Genomic DNA, 24,065 nt, shown 5'->3' on the forward strand with positions numbered 1-24,065 from the left:
GGTAGCCCCCACCCTTGACAAAATGTAGTTAAAGACTCATAACCCAAGCTTTCACCAGGTACCACATCACTTGAGGAAGGCTAACTAATTGAAAAGTTTATTATTAATAGTTACTATTTCTTGTTAGGACACCAATACATAGTCATCATATGAAAAATGTAAAAAAACACAGAGAAAATTGCTAAATAGAAATATATCTAAAGTGAAAGCCTATCAAGTCAGAAATGACGTGCCACCTCTTCAGATCACTGATGTCTGGGCTCGGGCAGACCCACAAGCCTTTCCTCCTCACCTCCCTCTGCCCATTGCCAGCAGCCCCTGACCCCTGCCCCAGATGCAAAAGAGCACAGCTGTGCCCTTTCTCAAGGCTTCAACCCAAGGAGCTGAAAAGTCTGTTGTACATGGTCTCCCCATAGTGCAGAGGAGAATGAATGAGTTACAGATCACATAAACTTCACCACCAGAAACAAAACTCCCGGCCCACTCATCACCTTGCAAAAAACACCCTCCCATGCTCCAGTTGTGCGGTCTTAGGCAAGTCACTTGACAACCTTTGTCCTCCCCTCTATATGGGGGCTGAGACTGTTCCCTTCAATTCACAGGGTTGTGGTAACATTCAACAACAGTGTCCCATTCCGTGCATGCAGCTAGTTCTGCACAGCGCTGTTAATAAGAACAGCAAGTCCTATCCCCAAAAGTAACTCTGAATCCTGTCACCGTGAGCAAGATATACAAAAAGATACAGACACTGAGGCTGGGGACAGCTCAGCCTTAGAGCATTTGCCTAAGCTTAGAGCATTCCAACCCCAGCATCACAAAAAAAAAAAAAAAAAAAAAGTGTGTTTGTGTTTGTGTGTGTGTGTGTGTGTGTGTGTGTAGAAATAAACTTGCTCTACTGGATTCTTGAAAGTTGAAAATAAACCAGCTCTGCCTTGATGTTCTTCTAAACTTGGTCTATGAGCATAACCATCCTTTCTTAGGCATTTGATTCCATTCATTGCATTCAACGAAATCAGGAGCCCTATTTTTAAAATCCAGGGCTGGAAGCATAGCTCAGTAGTGGAGCATTTGCTGAACACATGCAAGGTCCAGCATCATGCATGTATACACACACGCGCATGCGCGCTCGCGCGCGCACACACACACACACACACATTAATAATTACTAACCTGTCTTTGTGTCTTGGGGATTAACCAAAACCAGTATTTTATGGTGAGGTTCATCACGGTGCAGAGAACAAAAGCAAACGGATGAAGTTTCAAGTTTAATCTGAAAAAATAATAAAATATCTGTTTTGCTCTTTCATCATATTAAGGGTACAGGAAATTGCTGAACAATTAGCACAGTATTCATTGAAAGAACACTACAACGTGGAGGTAAACAGGATGTAGGCAACATAAAAATGCAAATCTTACTCATTCTGAGCTAACCACAAGGGGTACCTGCAAAACTTTTCTCCTCACTTTCACATGCCCACCTATTCAAGTTGATTAAACACTCTCCTGCCAAATGCCCTGGGTATCTCTCACTTCCATATGCTTCCTACCCCAGCCTTCCATCCTGATCCTCCTTGGGCCTCAGCTTGCAAAAGCTGAGAGCTACACACCCACCTCAGACATATATCTGTTAAGTCAGCATCAGCTATCCTCCCTGAGCCCTAGTGACTACTCTATAGGAGCAGTCCAGGATGTCACTTTGGCTGCCTACTGCCCTGGCTCAGGTCCCTGCAAGCAGTCTCAAGAAATACATACTTCACTGGGTGCTCCAGGCTTAGCCAGGGCTCCATGCAGCCCTGCAGCAGAGATGCTCAATTCTGGGTGCCTGTTTGCTTATATGACAGAGGAACTGGGGTCGCCAACACTGGGATTGTCCCAGAGCCTTCTCTCAAGGCCCCTCATCCAAAGCCCTCATAGTGGCCATCACACTTTCTTCTCCCAGCTTCCAAAGCACAAGGTCAACACATTCCATTACCATGCTTATTTTGAAAACCAAGGAGAGTTAAGAAAATTAGAAAAGAATGTGTCAGCTGAGTGAGGCAGGAAGGCTGCTTGTAAAAGTTTACAGGAGGCCTCCACAGTTTCAAAGAACTATTTTTTAACAAATCCTGGGACACATAAACATCTTGTACCTCCCCATCTCTGAAGTCACTCTAATGAAGAGATCTCAAGCTGGCCCTCCTGCAGAGGTTATGTCAAGCACGGTTCATCCGAGATGGCCGATACAAGGCCGTTAAATGTGCCATTTAGAAGGCATCATATCAACCTGGAAAGACACTTACTACTGAATACAGCATTGTATTCAGGGAGTGATCTCACCTAGTTGTTGTTGTTGTTGTTTTTAAGTATGCAGGAAAAAAAATCCAACAGAAATACATCAGAATGTTCCCGGTAGTGACCCATGCACAATTGTATTTTCTGTACCCTTTGGTACAGTGCCCAAGTATCTTACAGTGAGCTTTTACTGTTTTGTGACCAGAAAAATCAACAAATACTATTGTGTTCTAAATGTGACAGAACAATTCTAAGACCAGAAAAAGAGTCAATTATAAAATGAAAAGATGTAGGAGCAAAGTGACATGACATGATATAGCCTTAAACCACTTCTGCATCTTTCTTTTTATTTTGGAAAACCCCGGATTCAAAAAGAAAAGATAAACCTGCTAAAAGCAATGAGGCAGTTCAACACCATTCCTAATGAGGCTATTTTGTAGCTTAGCGGTAGGAAACTGCTCCTATCCCTTAATTAACTACTAAAATAGCAGGAAATCAAATGATTGTTTCCATGAAAACTTTTTTTTTTAGAAAGGAGTGAAGCAAATAGGTATACAGACATGACAGCATTTCTATCACATTAAAACAACTTAATTTTAGTAACTGTCTTATGTTTTTGTTAACACTAATTTTTTTATCTTAAAGAGCATAGTCTGTATAGAGTTTTATTTTAAGGAAAGTAATCCATAAACATGGGTGTAATTAAACCAGATGACTGAAACTTCAGGACTAGCTGCTGTACTTCATGGCTCTTTTTAGATTGCCCTGCAACCTCCACTCTCCACCCACCCCTGCAGCCCACCTCTCAGCTGGGTGTGACTAAATCCCCAACCTTGACAGAGTGCTTGAGAGCTTCTGGCCACGAGGGGGCGCTAAAAGCGTACAAGCACCTTCTGCAGATCAACGTGAAGTCACCCATGGGAACTGGATTCTGAGAGTGACTTGACTGGGAATTACCATCTCGGAAATCTCAAGAAAGCCACAGTTTGTAACTGTACCAACCATTGTTTTCATTAATTCTGGAACAACTGCACTATAGTAAAACAACACCCGGTCTCCCTCAACAAACTGTGCCTGCCAGATAGCAATCATTTCTGCCATGAGTGAAATCTTACAGATGATCTCAACCAAGAATATTTTTTGTCTCTTCCAAAAGATCAGCCTCAAATGTGAAAGATAACTACCGTAGGTACTATCCAAGATACAGGTATTCTTTTTACTGGCTGCAGGGAGGGAAGACTCTCTATTAAGTTACACAGTTTTAAAATTTCACCCACAACGCCACCATCCAAACGAATAAACAATTTTCCTGTCTCTCTGTTCCCTTCAAGGCCCGACTCACAATGCACACAATCTTACTAGTGCCCAAAAACATAAATGACATAGCTTCATTCCAAATTATGAAATGATAGAACTGAAGAAAACCTTACAGACCATAGATAAATCAATCTCCTCATCTTACAAATCAGGAAACTGAGGTTCTGCTAGGTATTTATTATACCCTGTATCACTTTTAATTACTTTATAAAATATTATTATAATTATTTAATTATAATTTGAAAAATAGCAAGACAAGAGAAGGTACAACTTAACCAAGGTCACACAGCTAGCAACTGGTAAACCTATGATTCACACAGGTAACCTGGTTCATTACCTGGCACAACCAGACTCACGCTCAGGACTCCAGAATCCCAACTGAGGATCCCTTCTGCTTCTCAAGGTGGAATTATTTTAGTATTCACTCCATAGGTCTTTGGTTTTTGTTTTCCTAAATCTAGAATGTTCTTTCCATAACACTTTCTTCTCTAAATTAGATTTGACAGAACTCTCTCTCCGTCAAGAAAGAGCACACATACCTGCTCCCCAGAGGAAAGAGAGAAAATCTCTGATGAGGTCTGAGCTCCTTCACCAAGTGAGGCATGATAAGCCAATGTTGCTTCCTGATGCCCCTCGGGGTCATCTTCCAAAATATCCACAGGGTAAGTGCCTGCTGGGGGGGAGAGAAGAAGTGATGTTAGTTTTATTCTTTCATTAAAGGGACAGTCACTTATATCTTGAAGATATAAAACTAAAAGATTATTTGCTTTAAATAAATTAAGTTCACCTATTCCCTGTTAGGCTGTTTAGGAAACTTCTTTGAAACTACCAAATGATTTCCCGAGTACTTTCAGCAGAGAGAACACAGCAGCAAGGAACACAGCAAGCATTGGGAGGGCTGAGACTAGCTGCTGACTTCCTCAAAATCCAGCTTGACCCAGCTATCCCACTCCTCGGTTTATACCCAAAGGACTTAAAAATCAGCATACTATAGTGACACAGCCACATCAGTGTTTATAGCAGCTCAATTCACAATAGCTAAACTATGAAACCAACCTAGATGCCCTTCAAGATGAAGAAACTGTGGTACATATACACAATGGAATGTTACTTCGCTTTAAAGAAGAATGAAATTATAGCATTTGCAGGTAAATAGATGGAACTAGAGTATATCAAGCTAAGTGAAATAAGCCAATCCCCCCCCTCAAAAAAAAAAAAACCCAATACTGAATGTTCTCTGATAAGTAGATGCTGATCCATAGTGAGGAGCAGGGGTAGGGGCAGGCGGAACTTTGGATTGTGCAGAGGGGCGTGAGAGGAGGGGTGGGATGGTGGGGATGGGAATGAAGGTAGAATGAGACAGACATTATTACCCTATATGCATGTATGACTATACTACTGGTGTGACTTAGCACCATGTACAGCCAGAGGAAGGAGAAGTTGTGCTCTATTTGTGTACAATGTGTCAAAATGCATTCTATTGTCATGTATAACTAATTAGAACAAATTTAAAAATCCAGTTTGAGTGGTTCTCACTTTCCTAGCTAATATTAACTATAAATATTAATATTAGCATGATATGCTTTAGTTCCATCTATTTACCTGCAAATGCTATAATTTCATTCTTATTGAAGGATGAGTAAAATAAGGATGAAACTTGGGATCTCTATCTCATACAGGTTCATGAGATTTTGCCCATTCCTCCCTTAGTGGGACTAAGAGACCATAACTTGTAAGAGACCATGACTCCAATGACTCATATGAAGTACATAACTACATGCCCACACACAGATAAATGAATACTGTACGCATTCATTTGCAAAGAAATTCATGCATATTATTCTCTGAGTCTTCCCTGGTGTCTTTTTCCTATAGCCACACTTTTGGAGAAAAAATGATTCTATTTGAGGGAAAATTATATTATTGAATCAAACATTGAGAGCGTACAGTAGAACTTAGCAGCAGCAATCAAATTTTCCTTCTGCAGCAATCAAAGATGCTGGGCTGGCATGTCCCCACGTGGGATGAGGGCTCTATCCCCATTCTGTGGACTCTGCCCCATCTTTACCTTGGATTTGCCTCTGGGCCTCCTATAAGGGAAGATGGTTACCAGAGAAGCTGCTGCCCTTATTCCTCCTCTTCTTTATTGAATATGGAAGGACCATCATGATTCCCTGAATAATCCAGCATAACAACTACTTGCATTTGTACTGTATCAGTAAGTCATGTAAAGATTAAAGTCCCCAGGAGGATCTGCACAGGTTCTATGCAAACACACCATTTTATTTAATGGACTTGAGCATCCACAAATTTGGGGTTCCAAGCAGGGGGTTGGTCCTCAAACCAGTCTTATGGACACCAAAAGACAACTGTATATTCTTCCACTCTTTGATTTCTTTTTAAGTACTTCAGGGTGAAAGTCACACAAAAATTTACTACTACAACTATATTGATTCAAATATCTCAAATAAAGAATTGACATCAGGCAAGGAGTAAAATAATGATGAAAACTTGAAATCTCTGTCTAAAAAGATGGTGGGCCACTACAACCAAGACACTCTGCTACAGAAGGCACACGTGTGTGAGCGTCAGTGTGTGTGTCCTCTCCACACATAAATATATTTAAAGAACCCCAGACTCCTCCTTACCTTGATGAGTCAGGAAGTCCCCCAGCAACCAATCAGACCTGCAGCCCTCAAGCTGAGCCCCTGGGGTTCCTTACTGAGGCCTTCAGGAGCCCAGCTCAGGAGCCAGAGGGATCCAGTTCCTTACCCAACCAAACTCAGCCTGTCTCACTTCCCTTCAATCATCCCAATCCATCCCTCACTTAGCACAGGGTCTCAGCATTCTATAACAGCCTCTCGCCACCCCCACATCCACCCACCCTCCACCCACACCAATTAAAATAGCAGCACAGTTAACGTTCTGTGGACTCTAGATCTCAATATGCTGCTCAGTGTCCCACTGCCCGCATTTCACTGAATCCTGCTTAACTCCAACTGGCAGAGGAAGAAACAGGCCTCACGAGGATAAGACCTGGCTAGAAAGCAGCAGAATCAGACAGGAGACCAGGTCTGTCTGATTTCAAAATCTGTGTACAGCATTCAGATCATGACAGTGACCCTATCAACTCGGTCTCCTCCACCCTTACCCCTCCACATCCCCATCTCCTCCAGCACCCAGTGGGCTCATGTGCCCACTCCTGACAGCCTCTTTCTGCCTCTCCATCCACAAGATCCACCTCCGATGCAGCCAGCTCTCCTTGCTAGGAATCCCAAAAGGCAAGGGAAAGTACTCTAGGGATCACCGAGTCCTGTGTTTATGTGACAACTTAGCCTAGGATAGCAATTAACACAGAATTCAGCCACCCCCTCTGTCCGTAGGGCCCCCCAAATCACACCTCAACTTGGTCTTTTTTAGTAGTTACCCCCTAACCCAGAGCTGCTGGGGCTTCCTGAGTACAACTTCCCTCCCCACTCCCAGACTCTACTCTGAAGACCCCTGCCCATGCTTGTCCCATACAAAGCACTTAGTAAATTTAGGTGGTTGTTTAACTGAGCTCTGCACTGAAACTGCTACTTATTTCACCTAGTTGGTCAAGTATGCAAAAAGACCTGGCAAACATTCCAATGAATTCAGGAAAACTGGAAAAAGGGCTGCTTGAAACCTGGGTGCATCCCGCAGAAACCAGCCTCAGTAGCTTCCTCTCCCAAGATGTCCCCAGGAGCACCAGCATAAGGTGCAAGTGGAGATGGATTCTGATTTTTACTCTCTGTTGCTGACTCTGTGTTTTGGGAAACGCATTCCTCAGGTCTGGACCATTGATCAGCCTACTCCAGTGAGGATGCAGGGCCGACAGAAGAGCATCCTCAACCAGCCCCAGAGAGAATTTGAGCAAGGCCCCCTGTCACTTTCCCTTGTGCCCAGGGAGTGGAAGAACACTGTGGCCAAAGGGTTTGCAGGCACTCCCAATTTGAGGCCACCAGGCCAGAGGCTTGACTCCTGGTGGGTCGGGTAGGGAGGCTCCTTCCTGGCTTCTGCAGGCTGCCAAGAGTTGCCTGGCACGGTTTCTGGTCGTGTGTGGTCAGGAGAAATGCTATGAATGTGTTTTGCTCCTTCCATGCCATGAAATCATTTCCCCTGCAGGTTACTTTGCTGGGGCCATGAAACATCCTCAAAGGACTCTGTGGGGACTTTCCAGAAGACAGTCACTGCCCCAGGGCTCTAATGCCTGACTGCCCAAAGGGAGCACAGGAGTGGATCCCTTGGGGTCTTTTCAGAACCAACAGCTTCAGGAATCAGGAGACTATCCTGAGAGTGGTGGTGACATCCTTCCTTCCTCTGGGAAGAGAGGCACATAAATTAACCCTCCCAATCACAGCAAACTGGCGGGGGTGGGGGAACACCATAATGCTCTAAAAATAGTGTGGGGCTGGGGATATAGCTCAGAGTGCTTGCCTCTCACGCTCAAGGGCCTAGGCTCGATCCCCAGCACCTCCAAAAAGAAAAAAAAAGAAAGAAAGAAAATACTGTGGCACCCACACTCAGATCCCTTTTAAAGCAGGGTGCAGAAGTACAGCCACAGAGCAGAGGACTGGGAGTGCCCCTCAACTCAACCTAGCACCCACAACTCTCTGGCCCACTTTGTTTAAATTCATTCTCTTCCCTTTGAGGAAAACTTGTCCATCAGAAATCTCAGCAGCTTCTGTCCTATACAGATGTTTGGGTTAGCTTCCTGGAAAATTGGGTGGGAATGACAATCCAAGCTGCTTAAGACAGGAGAGGGGAGAGAGCACCCAAGGCCCAGCAGAAGAAGACCCCTCCCCAACCTTAGAAGAAGGAATGCACCACTCCTCAGCCCGACTCAGAAGGAGGACGGGCTCCCCGCTCCCAGGAAGAATTAAAACACACACACACACACACACACACACACACACACACAAGCACACACGAGAGTCAGCCTTGGGAAGTAAACAAGGCTTGCGCACGCGCCTGAGGCTGGGCCAGGCCTCCACGCTCGTTCTGCTTCCCCGCTTCCCGGGTGATGGAAGGCAGGCTCCACAAGGGCCTCCAGATGTGAAATGCTAACAGCCTTTAATGGCTTGAACTGAACAGGAAATATTTTCCAAAGCCAAAAGAATGTAATCTTTTCAGTACAACGATAAATACTTTTTATTAAAAAAGGCACACAGTGGAAATGATATTCTCTGCAGACTGTAAAGAAACTGAAATCCCTCAACAAACTCAGAATTAAAGAATTCACTTTAAGCATATGTTGGCATAGTCACCCTAAAAACAAAAACAATAGTTCATCTGAAAGCATTTTTCTAGGGAAAATAATTGAATTATTCAGGATGTTTGTACCAAAGCTCAAGTTCCCAGGCTGCTTCAACAGCAATGTTATACCGAGCCACTTTGTATCACCCACTGCCCATCGGCCACGAGCGCTGCAGGGTCAGCCACTGCTGTTCAGGATGGCAAGGCCTTTCCCAGTACTTTTTGATTCTTTCAATGTAAACAGCAATGCCAATTAATGAAGATCTTGGAAAAGATCAGTGATCTGCATTTAATCATTGATTCAATATCATTTGCAGAATAGTCTCTCCAAACACTACCTCACCATAAAGATTAGGAAAATGCTCTCATTTTAGCAAAGCATAATTTTTCTCAGATGGAACTATTATTACGAGAAGCACTAAGGGAGGTATTTTAAATTTTACTAGCCTCACTCTACGAACTTGGCCTTTGCCGAAAGCCACTACCTGGCAGTAACTATGGGATATTATGTCATTGGAAAGACTGGCTGTAATCATTTGAATTTTTTAGTAATGTGGGTTGTCATTCTTCAATTACAGTAAGAACAATTCTTGCTCAGGGTAACATGAAAAACATTCAGGATATAAAACGATAACATTCAACTCACTTTTTATAAAGTAGTTAAGAGGCACAAAAACTTTTTTCATATTTTTGCTTTCTGTCATTTTTCACATAGGCGGTCTGTTTTGGCTTTTGCAGGTTTTTTTTTTCTTCACAAATTAATTTTCTTCTAAAAAGCACTTATTAATAGAAATGGAGGCTTTATTAGAGAAGAAATCTACCCGGGGGGTTAAATGAGTAATTCTGGGCTTAGCAAAAAGCATGAAGACTAATTTCTAAACAGAGACAGGAGCGGGTACCAGAAAATTCAGGAAGCATAGAGCAAGAAATCTGGAGGGGGGGGCGGGTCTGACCCCAGGTGTTATGCACTCCCAAAGCAGCTGGGATAATGCCCAAAGGGAGGAGAGTTTTGGTATCATCTCAGCTGCTCAGAATTCAGAACCAGGAATTCATCAGGGCCCCCAGTTTCTAGTGAGGTGCACGTTTCACTGTGCAGTCTGATGCCCAGGGCTGTGTGTCTGTAGGTCATGTGCATTAGGAAAACCCAGTAGTCACCCTACAGATTTCATCCTGAGCCTGCAAAGCATTCATCATAGGATGCCTTAAGCCTGAGAATTTCTTTTAACATAAAATATATAAAATATAATTAAATTTAATTTTACCTTTTTTTTTTTAGTGCTGGGGATTGCACAGGCTAAGCATACACTCCACCACCAGCCCAATTATATTCCATTTTTTAAAAAAGGACTATTATATTACACTTAATAAGGAATATCCACAGTTGTATGAGACAATGCCTGGCATTTATTTAATATCAAAGCATTTAAGGTTTGTGCACACATCATTACAACCGGCCTGGGTATCCTGCCACTGTTTTCCCTAGTGCATCTGTGGAACACTAGCTCCACGAGATATGCTTGGGATAGGCTCGTGAAAGCCGGGTTTCTAGCACCACCAAGTTTGGAAAAGGGTGGCATGCTGTGGCTCTGGGTTCATTGCTAAGAGTTCTACATATCTATCAACAATCAAGGATTTTAGAAATCCTGTAGCAGTTGAATTTGCTTAGCTCAGCATCTCTTTCTCAAACTTATTTAACTAGAGCCCCCTGGTCCCAGACCATCAACTGACAGATGGCAAAGCAAACTTTCTGAGGGGAGTGCTTTGAAATAATGTCAGAGAGTGGAAGGACCCATCGCGGCTAGAGCGAGAGAAAACAGGCAGGTGCCTGGAGCTCAAGGCCAGAGCATTAAGAACTCACCACCAGGAAAGGCAGCCTTGGTGGCAGCAGAGCATCCCTCTTCATAGGAAAGTAGAGAACAGAAGGTGAGGCCAATAAACACTTGGATATTTTCGTTGTTTTTTGAAGAGCATCTGATTGCCAAAATATTCTTAGCAAAGAATTAAAAAAAAAAAAAAGCTGGAAAACAGAATGTAGAATATGTTAGAATTTTTTGAGCAGATGAGCAAAGTTGTCAGGAAATGAGGAGGCATTGCTGAAGGACTGCAGGTGGCGGCGGCAAAGGTTTTATTACCCAGTAATTGACAGGCAGCCGGTTGCTCTGTTATCACATGGATAGCACTGGCCCACTTGCAATTTGTCGTTGCCTTTGCTGAGAATAAATCACTTGTCCCAAATCAAAGATGGTAAAATATGCAGATGACTTTATGTGCCACCCACGTAAAGGTTTATGTAATCCTAATTGCTTTTAATATGAAGGTCTCATAATTTGAGTGTTGGTGACTCTTGTTATTAGGCTAATGATACCAGGATAAAACTATTTCTCCCCTGAATCATCCAAAAGGATATGAGGTGGGACTAAGATATACTGTTCCTTTTTTTTTTTTTTTTTCATTCTAAGAGGTCTCACATTTGGGGACACATATGAAGTTCTATTTGGGGCAGACAGCAGAACATAACATTTCAAATATCAACTTCCATATGAATGGTCACCAGAGAGGTCTTCACCTTGACACAAGGACTGAAAGCTCAGGTTTTCCTTGCTGAGGACCTGGAGCAACTCCATGCCAAATGGTCATCATTACAGTGCGGGGGCCATATTTGTCTAACCTTTACTGGGAAGGAAGAGGGCTTTGGCACATGCACAGGACACACAGAAAGCATTTGAAGCTTGACACTTCCAATCATGAACTTAATTGACCAGGAACTTACGAAAATACCAAGTCTCAGTGTCATGTGGTGGCCCTGAAGCTAGTGGGAAAACACTGTGGTAGAGCAATTGTCCAGAAAAGAACCAGAGCCCTAAACCACACAGCACACAAGAAGGAGAAAAATACCCTCGTCACTGTGACGCTCTTACCCGCCAGTCACAGAAAAATATTTCTCAGAACTAACCCAAGAATCATGGCTGTTAACCGACTTTAGGAACTTTTATCCAAAAAACACATCCCTTTTTGTTCATCTATTACGTTTCAAACAACAAAACTTCTAAGAGGGAAGAAAATGAGTTTCTACTTGGCATGTCCACCTCTGTGCAGAGCAGTGATGGACACTGAAAGACCACCAGTCTCTGCCTATGTAGCCTGGTCCTGGAATCAGTTATTTCACACTGTTTAAAAATTGAAGCTGTCTCAGGGTTGGGGTTGTGGCTCAGTGGTAGAGCGCTCACTTAGCATGTGAGAGGCACTGGGTTTGATCCTCAGCACCGCAAAAAAAAAATAAAAAATAAAAAAATAAGTGAACAAAATTAAGGTATAAAAAAATTTAAGTGTGCAGTGGGCACACACCTGTAATCCCAGTTATCTGGGAGCCTGAGGCAGGAGGATCTGAAGTTCCAGGTCAGTCTCAGCAACTTTATAAGAACCTGTATTAATAAATAAAAACTGTTGGGCGTTTAGCTCAGTGTTGCTGGAGCACTTGCCTACCTGCATGAGGCCCTGGGTTAGATCCCCAGCACTGCAGAATATTGCAAAAATAAAAAGAACCTATGTTCATTCCCCAGATTTGCTTCACTTGAGGAATGGGCAGTGATAAATGGGCAGGCTTATCTGGAACTTTTTCCAGGTATTTAAAATGCATTTGTTTCTAAATACCTGGAAAAGTATCAAGATAACTGCATTTTTTAAAAAGCTCTGGACTTATTATGAAAATGAAAAGTAAATGAAGAAGATGCAGGATACTAATATTCGCATCAAGGTTGGTACCTGTTCAATTTGAAATTGAAGAAATAGAAATTTAACATCTGCCTTGAGTGGATAAACAATTTTTCTAAAGGTCTCACTGGGAGAAGATGTATAAGAAAAAAATTAAGGCTATATTCTCATATTAAAAATACTCTTTTAAATACTATCATTGCATAGAGTTTTCTAGTTCACAAAGAACTTTCACACATCCTGGCTTGTTTGACACTTTCATGAACTCCATAAAGTCAATAAAGTACAGTGCACTGACCCCCATTTTTCAGATGTGAAAACAGAGGTTCAAAAATGGAAAGTTAACTAGACCCTGGGTTGAACCCTCACTGACTCTCCGACTTACTAATTTATGTTGAGCTAGCTCGTACTGTGCAAATGTCAGCTCACACTTGGGATCACCCTATTTCAAATACCATTGAACTTGTAAACCCATGTTCATAGCAACACTGTTTACAACAGCCCAAGATAGAAGCAACTCAAATGTCCAGCAACAGAGGAATAGATACACCAAACATGACACAAACGATGGAATATTTTAAGGAATAGTCAACCTTACAAAGAAAGGGAACTGATACACACTACACATGGATGAAACTTGAAGGCTGGACCCTATGAAATAAGCCTATCATGAAAAGAAACATTTTTTGCTATTCCACTTACATGAGGCACCTTAAATAGACAAATTCATAAAAATTCAAAGTGAAATAAGAGTTTACCCAGAGTCTTGGGGGAGGAGGAGTGGGGAGTTGTTGTTTAATGGGTATGGAGTTTTTATTTGAGAACATGATAAAATCCTGGAGATGGGGAGTGGTGACATTTGTACAATGTGCATAATGTGAATGTGCATAATGCCACCGAGCTGTATGCTTAAAAGTAGGCAAAAAATGTGGTGCATGCTTATAATCCCAGTAGCTCGGGAGGCTGAGGTAGGAGGACTGCAAATTTGAGGCCAGCTTTAGCCAACTTAGCAAGGACCTAAAACCTTAGTAAGACTCTGTCTCCAAAAATAAAAAGGACTGAGGATGCCTGGTACTCCCATAAAATAGTTAAAAAATATAAATTTTATGTTATGCATATTTTACCACAGTAATTTAAAAAAAAACCTGAATATCTGGTCCCAGCCTTCAAGTCATTTACTTTTTATGGACTTGATTTTTTTTTGGGGGGGGAGGGTTACCAGAGATTGAACCCAGGGGTGCTTAACCACTGACCACATCCGCAGCCTCATTTTATTTTTATGGAAAGCATGACACATATCCATAATTATTTCGGACCATTTATTACGGTAAAATAAACATGGCATAAGATTTAAACTTTTAGCCATTTTCAAGTGTACAGCTTTTGTGGCATATTACGAGCATTGTTGTGCAACAATGACCACCATCCATCTCTAGTACTTTTTCATCTTCCTAAACTTAAATGACATACTCCCCATCCTAGATATCACCTCCAGCCTTCAGGCCCTTTCTGCCTTTCCACTGTCTCTATGAACTTGACTACTCTAGACATGTCATCTGAGCAGAATCACACGGCAATTTCTATTTGTAATTGCCTTAATTCACTTAGCATAATGTCTTCAAGGTTCACCCATGTCATAGGGATGCATCAGAATTTCTTTCAAGGGTGAATAATAGCCCATCATATGCCACATTTTGTTTCCATTTCATCTGTCGATGGACACTTGAGTTTCTCCCATTCCTTAGCTATTGTGAATAATGCTGCTGTGAACAAGAGTATGCAGATATCTCTTCAAGGCCCTGCTTGCAATTCTTTGGGCTACATATCCAGAAGAGTGGTCAGCTAGGAATCCTGTGTTCAATTTTATGAGGAACCTCTATGCCATTTTTCACAGTGGGGCAACACATTTTAGATTCCCATCACCAGGCAAAAGGATTTTGATTTCTCTATATACTCATCAATGCTCGCTATTTCCTGTTTCATTTTTCTTTTTAACAGAAGAGGTATCTTATTGTGGTTGTGATTTGCATTTCCCTAACGATTCGAGATGTTGAGGTTCTTTTCATGCACTGATTTTCCAAGTGTATATCTTCTCTGGAAAAAAATGTCTACCCAAGGTTCTTTGCCTACATATTCCTAAATTTTAAAAATCAACTTTGAAAAACTTGCAAAAAGTAGAAAGACAGACATTCATTCAGAGGGAGATGAGCGGCAAAACTAGTGGTGTGAGTTTGGTGCTTCATCCAGAACACACCATAGTGGGAGACTTAATCAGAGGCAGCACAAAGAGATCAGATGAACAATGAGGACAGCATGAACATGTGTTTGTAGTGAAGACGGCAAGGGGAACAGATAAGTTGAGCAGATTTTGTCGATGTGCATAGCAGAACTTGCAGCTGACTGGCTGTGCAGCAGGAGAGGACAAGCTGACCTTCTACTTTAACCTGTCTCTTCCAAATAAGTGAATGAAATTCAACTGGAAGCTTTCAAACTGTGATGGATTTCTGAACTAACATCAGAAATAGTCTAAATCTGTTATGATCCTAGCTTTATCACAGTGTTAAATTGATGAACACATCAACAAAAGAATATTATACTCTAAAATACTATGTATTTTTCCTAAAGTATAAACTGAGCAATTTTGAAAAAGTAGATGAAACACCAATGAAAGGATGACTTTTATATGCTGGATTGAAACCTGATAAAAACTAGAAAATGATACTTTGACTTTCCCCAACATTAAGCCATACAGGCGTCTGCAGGTAAGGGTACAACTTTGAGGCCATTTAGATCTGATATCATATGATAAAACAAACCACCATGAAAGAGACAGCACAAACTACAGACTCAAATTCACAAAGACTGCAGATATTGAGATTATGTAATATAGAAGATAATGACATGAAGCAAATTTTAAAATATTTAAATAAAGATAAATTGAAAAGGTGAAGATTTTTCAAATTGCCCAATAAGATTCTAGGAGGAAAGAAAGTAGAACTTCTAGAAATGAATGTCTTAATAGCTGATGAATTGGAAAACACAGCTAAAGAAATGACCCAGACTGCAGTACACAAAAATACACAGATGGAAAACTTGAAAAGTGGGTTAGGAAAAATCAAGAGTAGTGTAGAAGGTTCCACAACAATTTATCTGAAGTTCCAGGAATGGAAAAATAGCAAGAGTTCTAGAATTAATGAAAGATACCTTGTCTTAGATTCTAGAATCACAACCAATGCCCCAAACAAGGAAAATTCCCACCTAAACACAGTGAAGTAAAACTGCAAAACAGAAAATACAAAAGATGACCATAAAAGCAGTCAAAAAGCAAAGAGAGATTCTTCTAAGCAATTAGACTGCTGCCTTCTCAATATCAACTATGGAAGCCAGTAAACATTGGAATTCCATTTTTAATGTGCTAAGTAAAAAACAGCTTTCATCTTCCACCTAGCAACAGTAATTTCCAAGAATGTGAGCAAAATTAAGAAAGAAAAACAAAACTGGACTGACAGTGCAGTTCAGTGGAAAGTTATTCACCTGAAACACATGAGACCCTGGCTTTATTCCCCAGCACTACAAAAAAACAAATAAATAGAAAAACAAAAGATGAGGGATTTCACTACCAGCAGACTCCCTAAAGATATTTATTTTTCCTTTTTTTCCCCCAGTGTTGGGGATGAAACCCAGAGCTACACACATACTAGGAAAATGCTCTACCCTTGAACTACATCCCCTGTCCACCCTCAAAGCTGTTTATAATGTGTGTTAGAGAAAATCTTCACCTTTTAAATTTATTTTTATTTAAATATTTTCCCCCAGGAAAAAGTGGTTAGTCAAGAAGAGATGGACACAAAAAAAATGACAAACATGTAGATATATCTAAGTCATTGCTGACCATACAGAACAAAAAAATCTAACTTGAGGAGCTAAAAAAAAAAAAGCATACTAAAACTGAGGTGCGACATAATACTGGCACACAAATGGGGGAGAAATGGGAGTGAAAGCATTCTAAGGCTCTTAAGTTATTCCAGAAAGCTAAAAAGTTGACTAATCTCAGAATAAATTTGAGTTAAATATGCATATTAAACTTTACATTAGCCCTTTAAAGAATAAAAATCAAGATTAAATGTCAAAACAGGAGAGAGAAAAATGAAATTAAGGCAAGAATACAGGGGATTTCAATTAATACAAAAGAATGCAAGAAATTAAAAAAAAAAGATCTGTCAAAAATCATGTATAACTGTTAAGATTAAAAGAAGGTATCATCAACAAATAACTAGACTTTTGCAGGACAGATTTTGTTGTATTTGTATATTTTCACCAAATATTTTTAATATTTTAATAAATATTTTATTTAATATTCACTCATCATCAAAAATACAAGTAAGCTGGGCATAGTGGCACATGCCTGTAATCCCAGCGGATGGGGAGGCTGAGACAGGAGGACTTGTGAGTTCAAAGTCAGCCTCAACAAAAGTGAGGTGCTAAGCCACTCAATGAGATCTTGTCTCTAAATAAAATACAAAATAGGGTTGGGAATGTGGCTCAGTAGCCAAGCACCCCTGAGTTCAATTCCTGGTAACCCCCCCCCCCCGAAAAAAGCAACACCTTCCCTTCTAAATAGCTTTAAAAGTGTCACCCCCACCCCAAGATGTTCTAATAATCCAAATGTGGGTAGTGTACATACATTACACAACTCACTTGTTGGAAAACATGAAGTTCAAAATGAACAACCAACTATTATAATTCACTTATACTGCTCCACCACATACATACACAAGTCAAAAATAGTCCACTAAGTACCAGTCTGATAGGGAGTACAACTGGGCAGGGGATGGTACCATGAGAAGTTTTAAGCAATGGGGAAATTTCCACAAAGTCAACTTCTCAAATACTTATGGACTCTGTGTTTATTTTAGCAATGAAGAAATGAACACAGATTTCTCTGTTAATGAAATTTTGAGTTGTAGTTCTAGACTCAGTTTCCAAAGAAAACACATTTATCTTAATTTCAGCAAGATCAAGCAATCTTAGGAGGGTTTGGAAGTGGGAGCCCTTCCTCCGCTGCCACACACACAGAGCAGGGAGCTCACTACCCTGGGCAAGAGCCCATCCCCAAATCATCTCCCCTTTGTGCCCCAAGACCTCAGCCTAGGCAGTTTCCCACGGCCTCGTGGTTGCCATGTTTTGAAGGACCAAAGAAGCATGTCAATCAACAGGCTTTGGTTGAAACAGGTTCTTCTTAGCAAGAAAATGAGACTGCAGCCTGGGAATACTGAATGCCATGGGAGAGACCTCCTCAACATGGTCAAAGAACAGGACAGGAAGATAGGGAGAAGAACTGCGGCGGTGAGGAGGGGCAGGCCTGCGTTTTAACCAACAGCGGCCTTTGGATCCACAGAGACTGTATCCCTGGTCCCCATCCCAATTTGCTGATCTCTGACCTTGGAAAGGCAAACTCACAGCCGAGGATGGGCGGTCTCAAAGGCACAGCAGTTCTAAACCACACCTGTTACATCCTCATTCAAAGGCCCTAGACCATCAGCTGCTACTGAAAGACATCAAACTGCAACTGTCCCACTGCCCCCCACCCATCCCAACTTTAAAAATCACCTGACCCTTTAGGTATCTGAATGGGTGCTGGGTTTTTCTCCTAAAATTTCTTTCTATACCACCTAGCACAGCCATTTTCTACAATTCTGTTTAGAACTTCCCTGGGCTGAGCTACCAATACCATAGCAGAGGAGCCAGAAGCTAGCTGCTGTCAGGAACCCAGAGAAAGCCAGTCACTGGACTAGGGGTTCAAAGGTCAGAAAGGCAACACTTCAGAACCCACTGTCCTCCCACTGACAGCTCCAGTCCTGGCCTCCTGGTAATTCACCCAATCCTGCCAAGCCATGGCAGGACCCTTGGACAGGGTCAGCACACCAGCCTTCTCCAGCCCTGCCTCAGGCTATAGTGATCCCTATTTAGCACAAACATCCAGTGACAAAGTGAACAAGAACTTTCTACAGTATAGATCCCACAGGGAGGCAAGGAATCACAAGAGGAAAGGGGTACACAGACACCCAGGCAGTTAGGAGGACCCACTCGGACCCAGTCTTCCCAGGAAGACATTTTGAGGGATGTGTTGCCCAGCAACCTGGTCAGGTGCACTCTGCCCTGGTGTGTGGCAAGACAGTTAGCATCTCACCACTTCCTGACATACCCAGTCTACATAGAACTCCTCCCAGCAATCCCTTCTACACTCACAGAGCCAACAAGGGTTTTCACCAGCACCCAATAGGAAATGTCCCCTGCATTCAACATTCATGGAACTCGGGCACTAGGCAGAAAGACCAACCAGGGTCCGGCCCTCAGAGAGACTACTATCATCTGCTTGGGTAGCCATACCTGACAACTTTCATGGTCAAGTAGACTTTTAGAGACTAACTTATCCTTCCCGTCCCTTCCTTTCCCTTCTGATGCATAGAGGCTGGCTAATCCCTTCTGATGGGTAGAGGCTGGGTAAGAGATACAGGATAATTGATAGTAGTGACATCCAGCCTCCGCCCACTATCCCCAGTGAGGTGCTGCTCCCCAGGAATCTGAGATTCCCCGGACTTGCCACGTCCATGTTCCCCTATGAGGTTACTCACATGCCATGGATCAGAGAAAATTCAAAATGGCTAATAAATATGTGATTTAAGTTTTATGTTAGCAGGAGGTCATCTCTGAAGGGGTCCTTTAGGTCCTTTAGGAACTGTCTTGTAAATTATTTCCTTCCTGAGCCTCTACCTTTTTTTTTTTTTTTTTTTTTTGGAACTTCACCCTTAAGACAGATTTCCTTCTCTGGGGAGTCACACCACAACCAACAACAACTTCCATTTGAATCCCAACACTGCCACAGATTCCGCTCCAGTCAAGTATGGATGATAATACTATCTCCCTTTACTACTTATCAATTAAGGTCATGCTTTCGAAGGGCTCAGTACAATACCTGGCATACAGCAAAGTGTTCCTAAAGGTTAATTTACTAAAATGTATTCCAGTCTCCTCTGCCCAAACATGCAATGGAGAAGCTACCTCCCAGAGATTGAACCCAGGGAAGTTTACCAATGTGGTACATCCCCAGTCTTTTTTTTTTTTTCCTTTGTTGAGACAGAGTCTCACTAAATTGCTTAGAGCCTTGCTAAGTTTCTGAGGCGGGACTTGCAATCTGTGATCTGAACCTGCCATCCTCAGACCTCAGCCTCCCGAGTTACTGATTACAGTCATGTGCCACCATCCCTGGTCTTCTCCCTTTTCTTCTCACCACAAATCCTTTTGAAACAACAGCTATGCCTGGCCCCTGTCAGGGTCCTGTGATATGTCCACCCACCTCTGGGCTGTTCCATATCTGTACTGCCTCGATTCCCTCTGCCTCAGATCCCACCTGTGGTTTCTTTCCCAGTTTACTTTCCCTCTTTGGATTTGTTGGGGCTCAAAAAGAAAAAGATACCCCAAAATACAGCACTTTGGCATGCTGAGTACTGTGAATTAAAGCAAGTTGGAATCCCTCCAAACCAACGTCTCTGACCTTCTCCGGCCCTCCCGTCTCTGGCCCTCCTGTCTCTTGCCCTCCTGTCTCTTGCCCGCCATGTTCCCCAGAAACAAGTCATACAATTGAGAATTCCTCTTCTCCACAGTAGGCCATAGGAAATGGAACCCCTTCCCCCATAAAAACACTACACTTAGTCCTCCTGCTCCCAACCTTTCTGTCTTGGAGCTGGACCTGAAGAAATTCTCTGACCCACTCTTTTTCCTTCTCATTCCAGAAGGTTCGTGACCATTACTGAGGAGGAAGAAATGCTACAACCAGAGAAATCAGGAAGAATCTGAACACAGGCCTTGTGTGTTCCTCTCTTAGCCTATTGCTGTCCCATGACATTTCTACAGGACTGTCCCTGCTTCATAGAATGTAAGCATAAGAGAGGCATTTCTGCCTTTGTGTCTTCATTCTGAAAGTTCCTGTGTCACATAAAACTAGGATTAAATAAATCTGTTATATTTTTCTCTTACTCTGATTTTCTGTTTGTTTTCTGAGATGGGGTCTCCCTCTGTGGCCCAAACTATCCCAAATTCCTGGGCTCAAGTGATCCTCCTGCCTCAGTCTCCCAAGTAGCTAGGATTACAGGTGTACACTACTGAGACTGCCTCACGTTACAGGGATTGTTTGGGCCATAACTCATGTTGGGAAGGCAAGGGATCACCTTTACTACCCTTACATATCTGTGTCTCAAAACCAGTTCCCAGAACTTCTCCCTTCCTGAGCATTCTCCCTCTATCCTCTCCTCCTCCCATATCCCAAGGGACACCCTTCCCAGGCTTCCATCTGCATTGTTCTGTCTTCACTTGATAGCAGGGGTCCCCAACAGAGCTCAGGCACCACAGACTCTGGTGGTTCTAGAATTCTCCACTTGAACTCCTCCTGCACTCTGGAGTTAGTATTTCTGACAAACTTTTCATATTTCCAATAAGAGGCATGTCCTGAAACACCCTGAAATCACTATGTGTCAATCAAATCATGCCGGTACCCTCCCACCCTCAGAAGTCAGTTCATTTATTAGCATCCCCACGGTCCCCCTTGCTCCTACCCAAGCTTCTGAGTTACCCTCTAGTTCCCCTTGCTTGCTAGCTTTCTTGTCTATCAGCCCACTCTGTTTTATGACCAGTGTAAATTGTCAGAACACCCAACTTTTCAAAAGTCCAAACAAATGGCCTTCTCTGTGTCCACTCTGCGAGAGTGTGGGCCCAACAGTTGGCTCCTACTCACATGGGGTCTCATCTAATCTTTATGAGGCAAGTCAAGCCTTTACCTCAGAGACAAGGAAGTTCAAGGTAACAGAAGAAGGCTGCATCTAACTTTCTTTTTTCTTTCCAGTATACTCTAAGCTGAAATGACAGCAACAGATGCACCAGTGGAACCTAAGAAGGTCTTTGGTAAAGGGGAAATTAAAAACACACATACAAAGGCTCTGAAATGGGGGGGGAGGGGCTAGGAAATTCTGTGTGGCCTTGGAGCATGTCAAGAAAACTTGAATTATTGTAGGGTTCTCCCAAATCCCCTTTGGACAGTAACTCCTTAGGAAAACAGACACACCCATATTAAGGAGCCTCACAGAAACAGAACACAGCTCCCAAGTCAGTCACATGCCTTTTCCCTGTTTCAGCAGCAGAAGTGAGTCGGAACTAGGATATAGCCTTACCTGAAACCATAGTTTCTAGTTCCATGCTTCTTTGCTCAAAGAAAAAGTGTTCCCAAGCAGACACGATTAGCTCAAACCATTTTTGGAAAAGGGCTATCAAAGCTTGGGCAATGGTTCAACTATGCAAAATTCCAATCCATTAGGATCGAGCACATGTGGAAATGATTAATGTGCAACTGCTGTGTGTCATCTGGGCCATCAGTGACTGTCAAAACCACAGCAAACATTGAAATAAGTACAGGAAAATCCGTAAACGGTTATAGGCCAGCTATACTTTTCCAGAAGGTGAAATTACCATTACTTTTTCCATTAAAATAAGACTGCATAAACGGATTTCTGAAGCACTTGTCATGGGGAACCCTCTGTTTCATGGTACCACCAGAAGACAGAGACCAAGAAAGGAAGCTAGCCAGGGTTGAGTACCTCCCTGTAATGACACAATGCTGTACAGTGAGCCCATACTGGCTTCTCTGCGTTTTTTAAGAGTCACCTTTTTTCCTTGCTTCACTTCTCCAACATGCACACTGGAAACAGCGCTCACTATCCAAACCATTAAAACTAACTTTCTTAAAAACAAACAAACAAACAAACAAAATCCTAACTTTCTGAAGGAATTACCAAAAAAAGAAAGAAATAGAATCTTTCCAAAAATAAAAACAAAACTCTCTTAATCTCCAGACCAGCGAAAACATTCTTGAAGCATGTTACTAATTCATAGACTTAGCTACCTGCTACCTTCTCCTTAACTCATTGACTTAAAATTAAAAGAAAAACAACTCGATCGTAGCTTTCAAATGCACGTTATAAAAGCAAGTGATTCGGACGCTGACATTGGCTTCCAATAAAAAGCAGAGGCGCCTCCATGAGATGTAGTTTTCCCTCACAGGGATGTGTGGCTGGAGAGTGTAGCCAGTCTGCGGTCTGACTGCTTGTGAGGCGGGGCCCGCCAGCTGCGGCCAAGGCGCCTAGCAAGCAAACTGGACGCTTAAGGGGACAAGAGGAGCTGGCCACGGTGCTCTTCCTCCCTCAGGAACCAAGGCCCCTTCCTGCCACTTGTTCTCACTGGAGGAGAGGATGCAGGAGAGAAAAAGAAGTACTATCTCAGAATCTAATAGCCCTACCTCTGCCTCCCTCCAACAATCCGCTTTTGTGGAGGTAGCAGACAGCCCTTTAGGGGTCAGTCCCAAGTATTTTCAGATTCAGATGCTGCCTCCAAACAGAAGGCCGGGCATAGTACCACCTGGTACCCGACAGGTGGCGGGCTTAGGGTAGCGCCCTCAAGTCCCGGCTGGGACAGTAGAGTCGCGTCCGACGCACAACTGCAGCCCGCCCGGGTGGGAACTGGCACCCAGTGGGGCCCGACCACCCTCCCCCGCTCCCCATCCCAGTTGCCCGGGCTGGGGGACTGCAGTAACCCGAGCTGTCCATACGGAACTCTTCCCCACTGTGAGATTCCCATTTCCCAAACAAGACCACCAAGGCCCTACGATGCAGGGAACTCGCCCACATTCCCCGCCCAGGGAGCAAGCCCAGGTCAGCTGTCCCATCGCCCTGCGGTCCCAGGGATGGCTGGGAGAAGCCGCGAACGAGGCTGGGTGCCCAGCACGGTGTGTCCTCCAGGGGTTCACATCTGGCAGCTCCTCCTACAGCTCCCCTGACCATTTCCTCTTTTTTCCGTGTGCCCTGCATTTAAACTTTCTGAGGTAAACGCGGGCGCCTAGCCTGCCCCCACCCGACGGCAACGGCGGCAACAGGTGCGCGGATAGCGGCGTCCTGGCGCCTACTCCGGGAAGTTCCCTTGGCCGCGGCGCGCTGTTTACGTCTCGTTTTGCAGCGCTGGAGCCTGGAGCTTTCGGGCGGGACGAGCCATTGAAACCCGAGACCCAAGACGCGAACAGGGGCGGTGGCAGAAGGCTGCAACCGAGGGCGCACCGGGTCGCGTCGGCCGCGGCTCCCCTTACCTGCGGCTTTGAGGGAGCTCTCGTCCTCCATGCTACGGCTCCGGCGGCGGCGCCCAGTCGCCCTCACTCCCCCCGCCCCCCGCCCCGACTCTACCTCGAGAATCCCCTGAGACTTCCCCACACCCTGCCACGGACGCCACACCCGCCACCCCACCTCAGACTCCTTTCGCCCCGCTCTTCCCTCGGGGTGCCCTCACTCCTCGCCTCCTCCCTCAAGACCTCCGCTGGATAGTTTGTCAGCTATCAAAACCGTGGCTCCTCGAAAATTTTGCGAAGAGCACTCTTTCCACCTTCCCATCTGATT

The 24,065-nt window shown here is 43.4% G+C and overlaps 1 protein-coding gene across 1 annotated transcript in view; it reads right to left on the reverse strand.

The window, feature by feature from the left end:
- The window catches only part of LOC143394831 (protein FAM169B-like), a 65,053-nt gene extending 44,860 nt beyond the window's left edge, over window positions 1-20,193 (reverse strand). Inside the window, exons 1-4 of the mRNA XM_076849430.2 lie at window positions 20,119-20,193; window positions 6,796-6,853; window positions 4,128-4,258; window positions 1,171-1,270 (exon numbers count right to left, since the gene is read on the reverse strand). Coding sequence (XP_076705545.2) covers window positions 1,171-1,270; window positions 4,128-4,258; window positions 6,796-6,853; window positions 20,119-20,193 — 364 coding nt within the window. The remainder of the gene's footprint in view (window positions 1-1,170; window positions 1,271-4,127; window positions 4,259-6,795; window positions 6,854-20,118) is intronic.
- Between the last annotated feature and the right edge of the window lie 3,872 nt (window positions 20,194-24,065).

This window comes from Callospermophilus lateralis, chromosome 3 (assembly GCF_048772815.1).
Source record: "Callospermophilus lateralis isolate mCalLat2 chromosome 3, mCalLat2.hap1, whole genome shotgun sequence".
In the NCBI taxonomy this organism is placed as follows: domain Eukaryota; kingdom Metazoa; phylum Chordata; class Mammalia; order Rodentia; family Sciuridae; genus Callospermophilus; species Callospermophilus lateralis.